The sequence below is a fragment of the Pararge aegeria genome, chromosome 17 (assembly GCF_905163445.1).
Source record: "Pararge aegeria chromosome 17, ilParAegt1.1, whole genome shotgun sequence".
NCBI lineage: Eukaryota > Metazoa > Arthropoda > Insecta > Lepidoptera > Nymphalidae > Pararge > Pararge aegeria.
The window spans coordinates 10,118,942-10,135,399 of record NC_053196.1 but is presented as its reverse complement, the minus strand read 5'-3'; the positions used below and the strand labels follow the sequence as shown (position 1 = coordinate 10,135,399).

At 34.6% G+C, this 16,458-nt stretch overlaps 2 protein-coding genes across 3 annotated transcripts; one reads left to right on the top strand and one right to left on the bottom strand.

Annotated features, from left to right (window-relative positions):
- The first annotated feature begins 371 nt into the window (after positions 1 to 371).
- Positions 372 to 5,605, top strand: LOC120630860. The gene is made up of 3 exons (XM_039900163.1): positions 372 to 701; positions 4,133 to 4,342; positions 4,837 to 5,605. The coding sequence occupies exons 1-3, from the start codon at positions 659 to 661 to the stop codon at positions 5,046 to 5,048; spliced, it is 465 nt and encodes a 154-aa protein (XP_039756097.1). The 5' UTR covers positions 372 to 658; the 3' UTR covers positions 5,049 to 5,605.
- LOC120630857 (polypeptide N-acetylgalactosaminyltransferase 3-like) lies at positions 5,525 to 14,605 on the bottom strand. Of its 2 annotated transcripts, XM_039900159.1 has the most exons (7): positions 14,429 to 14,605; positions 14,162 to 14,310; positions 13,977 to 14,074; positions 13,036 to 13,216; positions 12,122 to 12,260; positions 11,781 to 11,966; positions 5,525 to 10,648 (listed from the first exon to the last, which is right to left on the bottom strand). In XM_039900159.1, the coding sequence occupies exons 1-7, from the start codon at positions 14,441 to 14,443 to the stop codon at positions 9,617 to 9,619; spliced, it is 1,800 nt and encodes a 599-aa protein (XP_039756093.1). In that variant the 5' UTR covers positions 14,444 to 14,605; the 3' UTR covers positions 5,525 to 9,616. The 2 variants fall into 2 exon arrangements, with proteins under 2 accessions (XP_039756093.1, XP_039756094.1); XM_039900160.1 differs by lacking the exon at positions 14,162 to 14,310.
- Between the last annotated feature and the right edge of the window lie 1,853 nt (positions 14,606 to 16,458).

Below are 16,458 nucleotides of genomic sequence, written 5' to 3'. Positions count from 1 at the left end.
GTATTGACATGAATTAAATTAGTATTTACGTCATTGAAATATCCCTATTACAATTAAATTAAATATGTATTACTTATCTATCAAATAGATCCTAGAACAATTATCAGTCATCTCGGCATAGAATGCGTGATGAATTATCATTTTTTACCACATATTCGCTAAATTACTCCGAAGAATTACCAATTAAGGGATAATTATATCAAGGGATGTTTAGTCAAACGTAATAAGCACAAACAAAGACATCTGAAGAGCAATATTTGATGACGATAAAAGTACGTTATTATAATGACGTCAACGAGAGCGATATGCCGCAAATTATTTGTATGAATGGCATTCGGAAATAAATTTTCCATGCCGAGTAGTGGCGCATCTCTGCGTATTGCAATCGCAGACTAACAATCCGTAGCTCACGAATTTATTTTTGTCTTCAACTTCAGATTTCACAGCCAACAAGGCTTCTGAGCGTTCTATTTCCATTCTAATATTAGCCCTGCAATCTTTGTTTTTCGTTTGAAAACGTCGAAATAGTTTACCGTCCAGTGATAACGAACATGTAAAAGATAAAACCAAAGGCAGTGTAGATTAGTATGATAAACGCTCCCGTGTGAAGACGCGCTTCTAGTAATATCCATACATTGTTTTGTGTATAAGAATCGATATGTTTGTGTTTATATTAACTATTTCAGGAGTTATATCACTGGGTAAGTGGTAAGAACATGAGACGAACGATATAATTCACGAAGGCCATTATGTACTTTATGGAATAATAGCGGTTGCCCACGACTTTGTCCGTTTTTGTTTTTAAGGCATCCCGTAGGAACAGTTTATTTGAGAGAATTGTGGCATTCGATATAGGTGTAAGTAATTCGACTGATATTTTTTAGTTCTGTAGGTACCTATTCTTGTGAAAAAAATCAGGTGTAGTTTTTAGATCAAAATTGAACAATTCACTTAATATAAAGAATAAAATATATGAAAAGAGCTGTTTTGTATAAGTTTAGGTTCCTTAATTTTTTATAAACTGGCGATAACTTTTAAATTAAATGTCAAATTTGAACGATCTAATAAAAATTTTACTGGAGATTAAACCATTCATTTGAATAGGAATTAATACTGCGATACTAATGCACCTAACCCACGTTTGTTTGTACCGGCGATCTAATAATTTTTTTTAACACTAAAGCTTCTAATTCGACTTAACTATGATAGTTAGATAATTCCCGTTACGTAGTTAGATACACTTTTTGTAGGTATAACGATTATTTTAATTATGTAATACATAATTTTAGTGTTATCAATAGGCGCACGCAAAGTATTGAATTTCATAGGCAAAATTTTGCGTCCTAGGGTTACTTAATTGCAATTTAATTTTATTTGTTTATTTATTATTATATGTTACTTAATAAAATTTAATTTAAGGATCTCCAATTTAAATAATATAATATTATAACCTGTGTTACTTCGTCATAGTTCAGCTGTCTTTTGGTAAAGAAATAGTTAAAATCGGTACAGTACTTTCGAAGCCCACTCGATACAAACAAACAAATAAATCTTTCCTAATTATAATATTAGTATAGAAGTATAGATGGTAGTTAGTAACCTTGTCTATCGCATTAGGGTAATCTGTAGGATAGATTTAATTAGGTATGTTTAGTTAGTTAAATATTTAATTTAAAAAACAAAATTAAAGTAATTTTTAATATATTAAATGATTACCAATAAAAAATAATATAAAGCTATAGCTGTTTGCAACATTCAATTGTGTAACTACTGAGTTTCGTTACATACTTTTAGTTTGGACCATCGTTAAGAATTAACAAACTCCAACCGCCCGCGTCCCTGTTAATACACAATGGACCAGACGCATCTCGCTTTACAACTACCGGTTAATAAATATTTATTTAATTCACTGTTGACAATCTTATTTACATTGTAACAATGCGCCGCGCCGTGTCACCACGATGCGTGGGTTTAAAGTTTTTATGATGAGTACCACTAGTTTTGAATTTAGGTTAGTGTTACAAATGATAATCAGCCATATCGCAGTTGGAATAGATAGCGTTTAACGCGTGTAATTAATGTAATAATTAATGTATACACTGTACGTCACTATTTAGTTGCTATAGTTATATGGGATATATTTCTCACATCAATAACGTTTGTATTTGCTCTCAGAAGAATTTCAAAAATTGCTTATAAAAGTACAACATTACTGGCATATCATGGGTACGTTGCATCCAGTATACGATACGGGATTATGCTTTGGGGCAATGCTACGGAATTCAAGATCAAGACTCATTTTATATTTATGAAATAAAACAGTACACGGATCTCCTTTGAGCATGAGATGGGGTTAACCACGCTGGACAATGGCGAGTTGGAGACTTCACACGCATTTAAGAACGTTATAGGGAACTCTTAGGCATGCAGGTTTCCATGATGTTTTCCTTCACCGTTTAAGCAAGTTATATTTTAAAAGCTTTAAACTAGCTCCAAACAGGAAGAGCGGCAATCCGAGGATTGAACTCGAACCCCCGAAATTGAGGCTGCTGAAGCCCAGTGGTTAGGGTTATTTTTACGTTTAAATAAAACAATAACATTAGGTTATTGTTTAATTTGCCGAATACGTAAACAATATATTTCATAGTCAACTTTTCTACCGTGAAAGCAAGTTATCGCTGTGGCTATTGGCTAGGTGGGTAAGTATCTCTCGATAAATATCTCCTCGTATTATGTTACAATCTAGACAAGGTGAACACGTTATTTGTGAACAATTATGTCAAACGTCGATCATACACTTTCTCTGACGATGGGCGATCTTTTCTCGCATCAATGAATCTTTGAAGGTCGCTTGATTAAGTTCTAGGGCTTTATGAACTCCCTTTCATAACCAAAATTTCTAGTTTAATTTATATGATAGATAGACAGGACACCTACATTATGGCAATAAGTTTGACTAGGGATTACCAGATTTTACTGTAAAGTAAAAGTCCGAAGTTAGGGAATAAGCGTTAAGCACCCTCGTGTCTCGGAATTACGCTGTCAATTGCGGTTATCGTCACTTACATGTGATACAAACTTTAATAAAACATGCCAACCAGTTTTGGAATAGCGTGGTGGGTCCCAAATAAGAAGGATTTGTGCCCTAACACCAACAGCACATTCATATGTAAAAGACAATAAAATTATAATATTAATTTCTGTAAGATACCTTCCATTCCTATTAGTCATATTATTTTAGCTGCTTGTAACTGCTTAATCCCAACGTAAGAGTTTATCTTCATCGTTTGACGAACTATTCAAGCTGTGATTTAAAAGTATAATGATAATTTTAGATTGCTCAAAAAAACCTTTTTCGGTTGGTAACAGCAACGCTGCCTATTTGTAAACAAGGTCGTATTAAAATTCACATTCCACGTTAATAAGGCAATAAATAAATATAGACTTTTATCTATATTTATTTATTGCTTTATAAGAGCAATAATTCTAAAATAGCACTTCAGTTTTACTATCTTAAATTTAATTTAGCATGCATTATAAGCAAATAGCGATTTTTATTTGTGATATAAAAGCACAGCAATATAATTACTTTTAATTGGAAAAGGTAAACAGTTTAATAGATGAGGAAGCACACAGAAGCGTTAATAAAAATACAAGCCAAAGAAAGCAAAGCAAAGAAATCAACTGCATAACGATACACTCTGAGCAGATTCTCTCGCTTTCGATAATCATGTATCATACGTGCGGTTCAGATCCGAATGTTCTGATGGCCGGTAAAACGGTGCGAAACGCGAGAAAATGACGTATGATTGCAGCCTTAAAACAAACGTAAACTGCGCTCTGGAGCACTCATTACACGGGTCTATCTGTTCCGGGCGAGAAGGCTGCTGCACAATCCGATTCGACACGCTGCAAAAATGTCATAAGTCAAGTGTAGTACGAATAAACATGACAGGTTATCGGACTTTCATTAATCCTTGCGATTGTTTAAAAATTACCGGAGTATGTACGAGAGCGGACCAAATTAATTCGTCATGTTAACCTCAATATTTAAGCGAGCAAAGCAAAAAAGCATTTTAATGTATCCATTAACTATAATACACTAGTTATTAAAGTTGATTTTCGGTTTCAGTGTCTTCAGAAAGCTGCATCTATCGACGATGCTTAGGTTGTCATCCTCAGGAAACAGTTTGGGAAGGGTCCTCGGTAGAATGCAACCCATCCAACTGGGTGTCAGCACAATGGGTGCACAATCTTGGGCATCCTCCACCGTCTACGGGTTCAATTATACCTATAGAAATGCGATGCTTAAAAATGATAGCAACACCGGATGATAAGTCCTGTAAGTACCAAACTCACACACATCCAGCTGTGTCGTAAAATAATAAAGAAATATTGATGAACCTAACCAAACTCTTTATAAAACTGACATCTCCTTAATATTTTTTTTACAAAAACCCAAAAGAAATTCATTATTTCATTCAAGAAATTTAAAACTACATAGTTAAGCACGAAAATGTAAAGATGCATTTCTAAATTCAAATATAACGCGTATGGGTTTAATATAATTGCCATACTCTAACAGATTAGCCCGCTACCATCGTAGACTAACCGAAACCTACGAGAATTGAATTGAATTTAATAATATATGAGACGTGCGAAATTTCACTCACGAATTGGAAGTTACCTATATTCGTTCGGTTTTTTAAACAAAAACGGGATCCTATTTCATTACATTATTGATCGAAATTTATAACAATCTAAACCTCTATTTAGTTCCACCTTTAGTTAATCCAATATGCAACTAAAAATCTTGTTATTTGAAACTTGTTACAGTTGGAAATACAGTGGACACAATACGAGGATGTGTGCCAAAAGCACAAGTAGACTCAGTCTGCAACGCACTCGTCGCAGTAGAACGAGCTCGAGGGCACAGTGACGCTCGCTGTTTTATTTGTTACGGCGATAACTGTAACTTTGCGAAGAAAGACCAAGCGCCTATAAATATCCTATTAGTGTCAGCGGTTTTATACTTTATCCTAAGGTGAATTTCCGTCCTGTTAATAGCTATTTTCTTAACATTATCCGATTTCCAGAACTTGGGTTGATAATTTTCGTAGGTGAGCGACAAACTCTGTATTCTGTAAACACAAACGTATGTCTGTAGACCCGGGATCCTTATAATTGTAACCAAGCAAAACCGCAGCCTGTAGTATTTCAACTCACGGTAAATAGGCGAACTTTAGTCGGTTTAACTTTAAAATACGTTCGTTGCAAACGAATTGAATTATACTAAAAATTTATTTAGAGCATCAAAAAGATTGGTTAACGAAAAGGGATGCCTGAGTATAAAGAGAAACCTACATAATGAGTGATTTAACAGGACCGTTGTTGTATGCATTTAGCAAGTTGCAGCGATAACAACGGGTCTATTTTTTATACAGTAGCTTTTATGTCGCCCACCTAGAATCAATTTCCTAATTTTGTACTTTGTAATTGCGGGTCTTAGAATAAAAGAAGAAAATACAAAAACTCGTGTTAACTTTAATAAAAATATGAACTACAAAAGTGAATATACTGTGTTAATAAAAACATTCGTTAAGCACCGTGGTATAAAATTAAATACATTTTTCCCTGTGATGTTAACACAACCTTGTAAATATTTAATACTAGCTATTGCCTGCGTTTTATTGGTATTGAGTAACTGCACGCTCCTTAATGGAGTACCTAGTGTGAGAATTTCAACCTCCGTTTACTTATTCGACCGCGTGAAAGTTACCTATATTAATATATTTATTAAATCGAAAAAGTGCCATCTAGTTACAATACTAGGAAGCATGAATAAGTAAACGCAGGTAGAAAATATCAACCTAAAATATTATATTATGGACACCCTGTACGCTTAGTTAAAAAATTATATGCTTATGCCCGGTGCCTACTGATTTAGGCGATGTCTATAAAAAACGTTTCACCAACCCTTAAGTGATAACTATTAGTGAACGGTTGATGCATCCCTAGGAATCTCCTTAGATTAGGCGTTACTTATTTAGAAATTGCCTTGTTCGTCGTTAAAGAAAACGGGCATTAGTCACATAGTAAGACAGTGTTATTTCGTTTTATATGCTTTAGAGCTATAAGAAGATAATGGTTCCGATTTTATTGCACATAAATATCTTAACTAACTAATTTAACATTCCTATGAGTAAGAATAGTGCTCTCCTTGTCACAATGTTAGCCGTAAATAAGGAAAGCACTACTTTAGGTAAGTTTTGAGATTTGCGTTAACAGAATTGATACCATCATTAACAGTTTAAGGAGACGTAAAATTGAAATTCTCATACATATTATGTTTACGTCATAATTACATTAGCTAACATAACTCTACCAGGAATCTACAGGTACGGGACTTGTAGGGCTAACTTGCGTGCCATGGTATAGTCTACCAATTTTCTCGTTATGTCTAAAAGAAATAGGAAGAGAAAGTGGTAGACCTTATTGTCTCACGGCGAGCTCGCAACAAGCTTAGCCTGGTAAAATCCGTAAAACATGTGGTATGTTTTTGGGACAATCTTGAATATCATACTAATTGATACTTATATTTTTTTTAAATGACAAAATTACTCAGATCAACTTGTAATCCGAACTGGCATTTTGGTAAACGCATCTCAAAAAGGCGATTTTCGGTTTCGCCAGAATAACAGCGCTCAGGTTTTTATTTAAAAATTTGCAGCACTATGCTGCGTCATGTCATGTAATTTTGTTTCTGCGGCATATGGAAGCAGTTGATTTAGAAGTAGGTTTAGTTGTTACCAAGTTTTTTAATTTTTCAGTTCTACCTTTTTTATTTTTGTATTTCTTGTGTTTTATGTTGCAGATCAAAAAAAACTTTTTCTTTTAAAAATGTACACTAATGTGCAAAAATTTACCTACTACAAATACATTTTTGACAAAAATATGCCTAGTTTTAACAAGTTCAACACATTAACACCATATACAGACTAGCGATTATACAAGTACGTGTGTCTCAAATATTAATAAATGCTTTAGTCTTTTCGGGAGTTATTTGTCGTTAATATACAATTAATAATAATGTTTACTTACTATTCTAGATTTTATATAAATAATAATTATGTAAAGCACATATTATAAATCAGCCGTTGAATGAATGTGTTCCTGACCCATGTCAGTTGGTCATATAAAACATCAAACTTAATTTATTCGAGTAGGCCTAGTTTATGCACTTTTAAAATGTCAAGTCAGTCTATTTGTAGAGTCTCTTCCACCGGTTCGGATCGCCGAGCCTACCGAGAAGAGCCGGCAAGAAACTCAGCAAATTGCTCTTTTTCAGCATCATTTTACAGTTTACAATCTTTAGAATTGTTCTAGCTTATGGGTCATGTGAGGGGAGCGGCCTGCATCCACGCAGGTAGTCCAGTATGAAGTTTTACAAAATATTGTTTTTTACACGCGATTCTGGAAATATTACTTGCGATAGTGATGAAGGAAAACATAGTGTGGGACTTGCAAGCCAGAGACTTGTTCACTATGGTGAGGCATGTGAAGTCTAACAATCCGCACTTGGCGTGTTGGACTAAGGCGGTCGGTAACGGATTCATAAGGATAACTGGTTTCTCATTTATATAACATTTCATTTAGCGCAATATTAGTTTTATAATCATGCATTAGGATGGAAAATTAACATTAAAAATATTTTTATCTCCAAGCAACGTCGCTTAGTAAATGTTACATCGTCCATTTAATATCGACCTGCCCGGAACACATTTATTAAACGACCGAATTATAACACAAAATTTCTCACTGTGAGATAATTCACTGATTTCATAAATAATAAAGAAAAGGTTAATTTACAAAAAAAAATTTAATCTTACAAAAAGTAGTTAAGTATAATAACACGCCTATTGCCTATTTGTAATAATTTGACAACCAATAAACAAAAAAAAATCATAAAAAAAATAGGAATCCTAACAGATTATAACTAGGTCATTAAATTAGTTGACAACATTTTATTATCTATTTTTTAGTAAAAAAATATAATCACAGTTAGTGTTCGATTTACAATACTGTATTAGTAAATTAAATACATACGTACAAATGTGTATATATAAATTCAGGAACCGACATACATTTTTAGGATTCCCTACCCGAGGGTGCCAACAGATCCGTTTTACTAGGCCAGACTCCGCAATCTATCTATCCGTCTGTCCGCCCGTCCGTCAGCGAGCTGTATCTCATAAACCGGCATAGTGCCACAGCATGTGCGTTTCTATTGCAAGTTTTAAATTGAAGTACATCACCGTACTAGAAATATAGTTTTTTTATGTTCTTGGCCGATCCTAATAATGTTAATACCAAGTAGTAATATTCAAAATGAACCTTGGTACTGAACCCCGCGTGTGTGAATCACACACATTTTATTTAGCCAGTTATATTTGGGTAAGGTAAAACCTTGCTTGTAAATTTATCCATAATAATGGTTCGGCTGTATACCAAAATTGGCAAATAAAACGATACTAGGAACATCGCGACTTGCTCTACTCTTAACTTTCTCTTTAATTCAATATAATGAGCAATATTAACGCTTGTGATCCAAGCGGTTATCCGTGGGTTGATCAAGCAGATCAGTTAACCTGGATGTATCCATATTATATCAAAAAGGTATTTATTAGTTGTATATATTAATTTAGTATGTGAATAATATTGTATGAACTGCCTCGTTTGTCTAGTGGTTAGCATGTTCAAATACGTTTCACGAGGTGCTGGGTTCGAATCCCAGGTGGGGCCAAAATTTTATGGTATGGTGTTTTTCTTTTAAACATTATCAGTACCAGCCCGTGTTAGGAAATCGGCGGTGTCCCGAAGAGATTATCACTTGCTTGTGGTAATTGTCGTAAAGCCAACATACCCGCATTGGAGCAGCGTGGTGGGTCTACGCTCTAAACCTATCCCTTCAATGAGAGAGGAGGTGCTCAGCAGTGGAACGTTAATAGGCGGCTGATGATGATAATCTGCTAGATTGTAAACTTTGAACTAACCTCGATCATCCTAATCATTTTAATGGTTTAACAAACAAACAACAAACTGACATCAGCAAGTTGCAGGAGTAGGGGTGAGTCTTGTACGTTATACCCTTAAAACTCCCCTTGAAACCTTGATTAAAACGCACATAACTTCGATAATTCATAGGTGAGTGCCAGGGATTTAGCTCGGTCTCTCCGAAAGGGAGGCCAAAATCCTAACCATTAGGCTATCACCGCTTTCTCGTTGAGAGTACCTGTCGGCAAATATAGCCGAGCCAGCCAAACACAAGCGCCGCAAGCAGGGGTGCGTCACCTAAATATAGTGTAATTCACCAGTAATAGGCCGCTAATGGGATGTCAATGATGACTATGAGGATATATATTATATAGACTCTACACATAAACTATTCAGCAAGCAAAAGATTGAGTACATGCTAACAACCAGTAAAAAAACTTATATTATAAATAATCAGATCATATACTGAAATATCACTTTGATTGTATTCAAATTGTAACTTGTATGTTAAACTAAATTATATTGTTCCTAAAATTTGTACGAATATTCATAATATCACATATCAACGCCAAGGCACTCTCTCAAAATGCCAAATTTGCCTGCTCTCGTTCAAGCATCGTTTAGCCGTTAACGGATCACCACCATCTTTACTGTCACTAGCTACCAAGGTCAGGCAAAGACCATCCACTGTTTTTAACCTTGGACCCTTTTGCTGCCATATTTGTTTTTTGCTATTACTGCAAGTTTTCCACACCGCCCTGCCGTTTCCCTGCTCTAAGCACAAACCTTCGTCGGCCATAACTTTTCCTTCGAGCGTATAAACTAATAACCTGTCAAGATCTAGGTCACTGCCGCAATTTATCCCTGATGCAGGACCACCGAGTCCAGGCGTTCCAGCAACCACTCCTATACAACTTCCTTTGTCGTTACGTATTCTTCCAAACCAGCGCTCGCTGTTCGGGAAGAAGTTTTGCGGCCACACGTTATCCAAATACCATTTAAAGCTTTTACAGTTTAAACTCTTGCGCAACTCTACTCTGTCTGCCACACTCTGGGTATCGCGGATCGCAGCTATAGAAGGATTGAACTTGAAGAAGAAATCAGCCCATTCGTCCATCCAAACTGTTGCTGCTCGAGCTAAATTCGAATTGAGCACTTTGGCGACCCCTCCTGGATATTTGTATGGACTGTGCCTCCTGAAAATGTGACCTACTCTGGAGCATGGTGATATTTCTATTCGCGCACCGCATTGCCATGCGCGCCAAGAAAGTTCGAGATTCTCAGCACCCCATATAATCATACCTTCATCGTATCCACCTAAACGCCAAAATAGGCTCTTTCTTACGGCGAATAGACCTCCAGCCATCGCCGGTGTTGGGTACGGTTTTGAAGGGTTTTTAGATTTGTTTATCATTACCTCATTGCTCGGCATTAGCCAACGGAAATGTAATCGCCAACTGAACGCGCCCCAGTGCGCGTCAATGCTTTTTGTGTATGCTAATGTGTCGTCCGAGAGGAGGTCAATGTGTGGACAGATAAACACGTCATCACTTCCCGCTCTGTCTAACAGTGGCTCGATCCATCCTTGCGTGACCTGGGAATGTAATAAAAATTCAAATGACACTCATCTGCTAAGAAAAAATATTTATTTGATATTACACAATAAACGGACTGAGATCTAACCTAATGATACGTGGTGAGGTAGTCAAGAAGGGGCTGTGGCAGTTTATTAAACGCATATTTTATTTATACCCTTTATTTGTACACCACTCAGAAAAACGCGAAAAAAAAAAGAACAAACATATGAAGAATGAAGCAGGATACAAAAGGCGGTCATATCGCTAAATAGCGGTCTCTGCCAGGCAACCTTAGGATCCTTAATTGGTTTATAAGAAGCATCGTTTTAGTATGCTAAAGCAACAGAACTTACTGTCAGTAATAGTGTAGCTTATTATTACTTTTTTTTAAACAATTAAAAGTTTTATAATATTCATCACTTCAACCGATAGATATAAACTGCTGGACATTATTATTTTGTAAGTACTTCGACAGTCCTCCACAGTTGGAACTCGTTTAGCTATGTCGCAACTCTGGTTCTTCTACGGATGTTCTCATTTCTGATTTTGACACGCAGCACACGGCTTCTATGCTTGCTCAGCGACTCTGAGCTTTCTTATGAAGTTCGCGACCATGTTTTGGAGCCACAATTTATAACTGGCAATAGGGACAAACAAAATAATCGATCCTATTGAGAATCTGTAGGGCTGCCGGATGGCTAGGCTTATTGTTGTAGGACAAGGCTAGCCGAAAAGGAACGGTTGGCTCAAGCACTGAGCTTTATTAATGAGTCAGTTCGAGACAATTTGGGACTAGACGTCTCTCACACCCAACCAAACAAAAAAAAAAATTTGTACTTGTGCATTTAAAATTGTTATTTCTGCTCATGTGTGTTATATTTTTTTTTTATTTAATTAAGTGTAATCAATGTAGCTTGGGGAAACGACTCGGAAACTGTAATTTCTCTCTGGGTGTTTAAATATATAAACAAATAAATAAATTCCCACTTTGTATCGCCAGTCAAAACCACTGCGCCAGAGCAGTCGTCGAAGCTTAAGGTGGAAAAGACATACTATCGTGGAATGGCTTGGCACCACTCGACTTGCGACATTCCCACTTTCAAAATTGATTTTATGCAAAAGTTTACTTTAATAACACAAAACACTTGCCTCACAATGTGCGTCGAGAAATACCAAAACATTTCCTGTAGCCACCCGAGCGCCCATAAGCCTTGCACCCACCAAACCGGTTCGATTTACACTTCTTAATAGCTTTACTTTGTTTAATCTAGCTACAGCATCTTCTAATTCTTGACCTAAATACTTTCTTTCACTTGCGTCGTCCACTAGAATAATCTGAAATACAAAAGTACATGACTAAAGTGATAATGGTGTTCACACTAATCTCGAAATTAAATGGTTGGGTCTGAAAAGTAAAGCTACAAATAGTAGAGTGGATACCGATTTCTAAACGTTAGTTTTAGTAGTAGATTTTAGCAACATGTACTTGCCTGTTTTAGTAATACTACTGGAGTTCTAATCAAAACTGACATCACAGTTCTCATCAGAGTAGACCAGGCTTCATTATGGAAGACTATAATTACACTCGCTGTTGGCAGATCACCCAAGTTATATAGAATACTCCTACAGCTGCAAAATTATGACCATCATTAAACAAACAATACCTCAAAATTATGTTCGTAAATTAAATCAATTCATCAAAACTTTTGAACAATTGCAAGTGGACTCTACAGTCATTTGATAGTTGAAATGCTGTATTTTCTATTGTATCCAAACTGCTTTTTAGCTCACTTCCAGTTTAAATAGCATCCTACCCTACCCTTACGGAGATAAGCTAGACTATATATGTAACCTTCAACCTGTAGATGGATACAGGATTCTTTCTCCTGGAAATACTTATGGAAACATTGTCTGCTGCTTTAAAAAAAATGCCCTTGTCTTCACAGCTAAACTAATATCGATGGAATTTTCCATGGGATATCTTGCATTGTTACCAAAGAATACTTTTTATTCTGGGTAAAACAATTCCTGTTTTTTTTTAAATACCAAAAGAAACGAAAGTGCAAGAGCTAGTTTTAGTATTAACCTAATATATTATATATTCGGCTATCACCACTACCCAAAAATTAGGTTGTGTACAACCTAACCCTTAAGTATAAGTGTTTTTTTACCCTTTCCTTTGTTGGGTTAACTGGCAGAGATCGCTTTTTAGCGATAAGGCCGCCCATTGTACCTGTGTTTTATTTAGTGTTGTTTTGTTTATAATTTCAATCCTGTTAGGTGTACAATAAAGTTTATTTTCATTATTCTCTTTAAATTGGGATTATTAATTCTGTATTGATGAATCAGCAAATAATGAAATAATCAACAAGTACAAAACTTAGGTATGAACCATGCATCTCACCTCTCACTGCGCATATCAGGAAGACTTCTGTTAATTGATATTCTATCACTGACAACTATATTGTATGAATGCAGAGAATAAAGATCACGTGCTGGTATGATCTCTCTTTGGGATAATTGGACTGGCCTTCCACCTTCACCAGCCCCTTCTACTGGTGCATAATGGTTTGTATTGATCACATCTTTGGAAAAACAGAAATAGTTATTATATGTCATATTTCTGTAATTATATTTAAAAAAAAATCATTGAATTAAAATTATTCTCAGAAAAAAAGGGTATTGTAATACCCTTTTTTTTTTAATTTTATGTCATAATCTAAACACCAGACTTTGGATTTATAATTTCTTATTAGAATCATATTGAAATTTAGACTTGCCTAATTGAATTGTTTCTTAACTCAAAACTTCTTTATTCAAACATGTTTAATGAAGATACTTATGAATCATACATTTATACACTGAAGTGTGTGAGTAGGATAAATATGCTCATAACACCCAAGATATTTGATATTAATGGTGAAACAGTGTCTATAAATTTTAACTGCTACTCCGCTCTACAATTATAGATCTAAGCAGTATGCAATGTGGAAATGTGGATGGAAATCCTATAAAATGCACAAAATCAATGCAGTATACAATAGATGCAATCTTTTTTTATATATATTCTTTATTTCAAGTAGCATTCCCTTACAAACTCTTTTAAAAATTAAATAATGGAATAAAATAAGTAAAGGATGGAATGCTGATATTACTGATAAGAAGCCTGAAAGAATCTCAGAGTTGTTCTTTTTAATTAAGGTAAACTTTTATGTGACATATCTTTTGCAAGGTTCATTTTCCAAATATTTTCCCAGGATCTGAGAGGAAGAATAATGTTAATCTTAACTTCCAGCCTGAGTGAATGTAAATTAAATTAACTTTATTTTTCATTGAGTCACATACCTTCAGATAAACTACCTCCAGAGTTTCCTCCTACATAATGTCCTACAATAACTCTCATACCAGTCTTGTCTACATAGGAGTCTTGATCATAGTGTAAACTGTAAACACACATAAAAAAAAATTTAAGGAGCTAAAACTAATTTATATTAGCATGTTTCACTATTTATTGTTTAATATAACTTTACCTCTTGTACCATGGCTCTTTATTCCTTTTCTTTATAATATTGTATAACTCTAAACTTACATAGAACATAGCATTTATCAAAAATATCAAAACTATGACTAAACTTGTTATTTTTTTTCTACGTCCTCTGCACAAAAGTGCTCGAAGTTGCTAAAATAAGATAAAGAACATTATTTTTTTAGTAATTGTGCTCAACTGCCTAAGGTTACTTTCACAGTTACCGTAGTCAGATATTGTTTTAAAACTTAGTGCAAAAGATTACACTTACACTTTTCAAAAACATGTTTTTTCTATCGATGTCTGTACAATTACTTTTAATATGAAGTAGATTAGCTCTATACTAGTAGAATTAAGTATAAAAATATGTTCATCTTTTCCCGATAAATATGTTGCTGTGTAAAATTTATTTGAGCTCCACAGTGGTCAGTGACATATCATCACAATAGTTCATACTACAGAGTACAGACCAGGTTCTTTCTTTTTTGTTAGTTTCTTTCAAAGTTCAAACTTCAAAATCGATTCATCCAATTGGCTTAGGTATTTGGCATTTCGTTTGATTTTCTGTGACATTTCTGTGTCAAAAACTAGTCAAAATTGCGTAGACAGAGAAGTAAATAGACAAATGGATGGCATCCGTCGCATTCACACAAGTAAGAGAACAACTTATGTATACGTCTTGTAAATAAACGAGATAAAGCGATAGGGTCTTTTGTCTCATACCGCGTGCCGGTTTTTTCATGGATTAGCAAAGCACTTTGCGAAACAAGTTTGACTGTTAGCCATCGTTTTATTAGTAAGAGATACTTTTATTAGTAAGAAATTCAAGATAAACTGATTGTGAGCACAAAAATACAGACCCAACTAATTTGACATTGTTAATAACCAGCTTCCGTGAAGAATTTTTGCGAAAACATGGTTCGGTGCAGTGTTTTAGGATGTAAAGTGATAGTGAACGTAAATTTCCGGATTTGTCGTTCCACTCGTAAGTACAATACTTTTGATTTGCTAAAAGTATAAATAATTATCGTTTATTATATTTCTATAATATACAACATAATTTGCAATAGAAAATAGATCGTTTATAAGGTTTTATGCTCATTTTAATCATACATAACCTAAAGTATGATAGAGTGCAGTGCTGCCTACATTCAACATGAAAATTGCCCAAACTGCGCAGTTTAATTTATTAAAATTATAGAATTTCAAGTTTTATGTGTCAATAATCATAAATTTAATACCATGGATGATACGATGTTGATTTATTAGAGAAAAAATGTATTTGGTGGAACGGTAAGAAAAACAATTGTTGACTCCAACAAATATGCAAGCACTACGTTGTAAAGTCTAAAGCTAATTTTTTTTTATATTTCGGAATCCATCGAAGATAGTCTTTGACCATTTTCATGTACAGAAAAGTAAACTTAAAACTATACTATGCGGGGAAACGAATCTCCCAACTATAATTAAAAATTATGTTTAAAATATTTTGTTCCAGTTTTCCTACGGTCCATAATTTATTGTTGCTATGGGTTGAATCCACAGGTCGCACTAATTAGACTCCCAAAAAGAGTTCAAAGATTTGCAGCAAACACTTTCATAAAAATATATGATCATTAAAAAGAACAAGCTAACGGTTCTGTATCCTAACGCTGTTCCAACACTGGTCAGTGAATAATTTAGCTTTTGAGTTTTCATTGTATGGAGATATGCTGGATGATATAATTATGACACTTTTTGTTTATTAGCCTACTATAAAATCATCTTTAGTTTGTATATATATAGATTTATAATGTTAATGACAAAGTTGCCTGGAAGCTAGCCGCTCCGCTTTCATCTCACACAAGATAGAACAATGATTGTTAAATTGTAAAATGATGTTGAATGAATATGAATACATTTTGCTACACTGATAAAGTTTAGTATGTAGGTAGGCATAAGTATCTACGCTAGTGCATTAGGAAAATTCCTGTAAAACTAGTCGTAAGTTGAAAATAAATAAATATATTTTGTATGGAACAAATAGTAATAAACAGAAACCAACAAACTATAAGTGTGGTAGAAGACCTGAAATCTGGGACCTTAGAATCGGGGTTAAAACAATGTATGGCAACACTTCTCAAATATGCTCTGTCTCACAAGCGGCACGCTAACCATTCGTCTATTTACTTGCCTGTCTACGCAAAATTGAGATAATTTCATCTGTACGGTTTTTTTATCCTCTGTGCTGAGATAATGTTATATACAGATTTTATCTTTGGAAAATTTAACAAAATATGGACTTCATAATCTGTAGGGAGC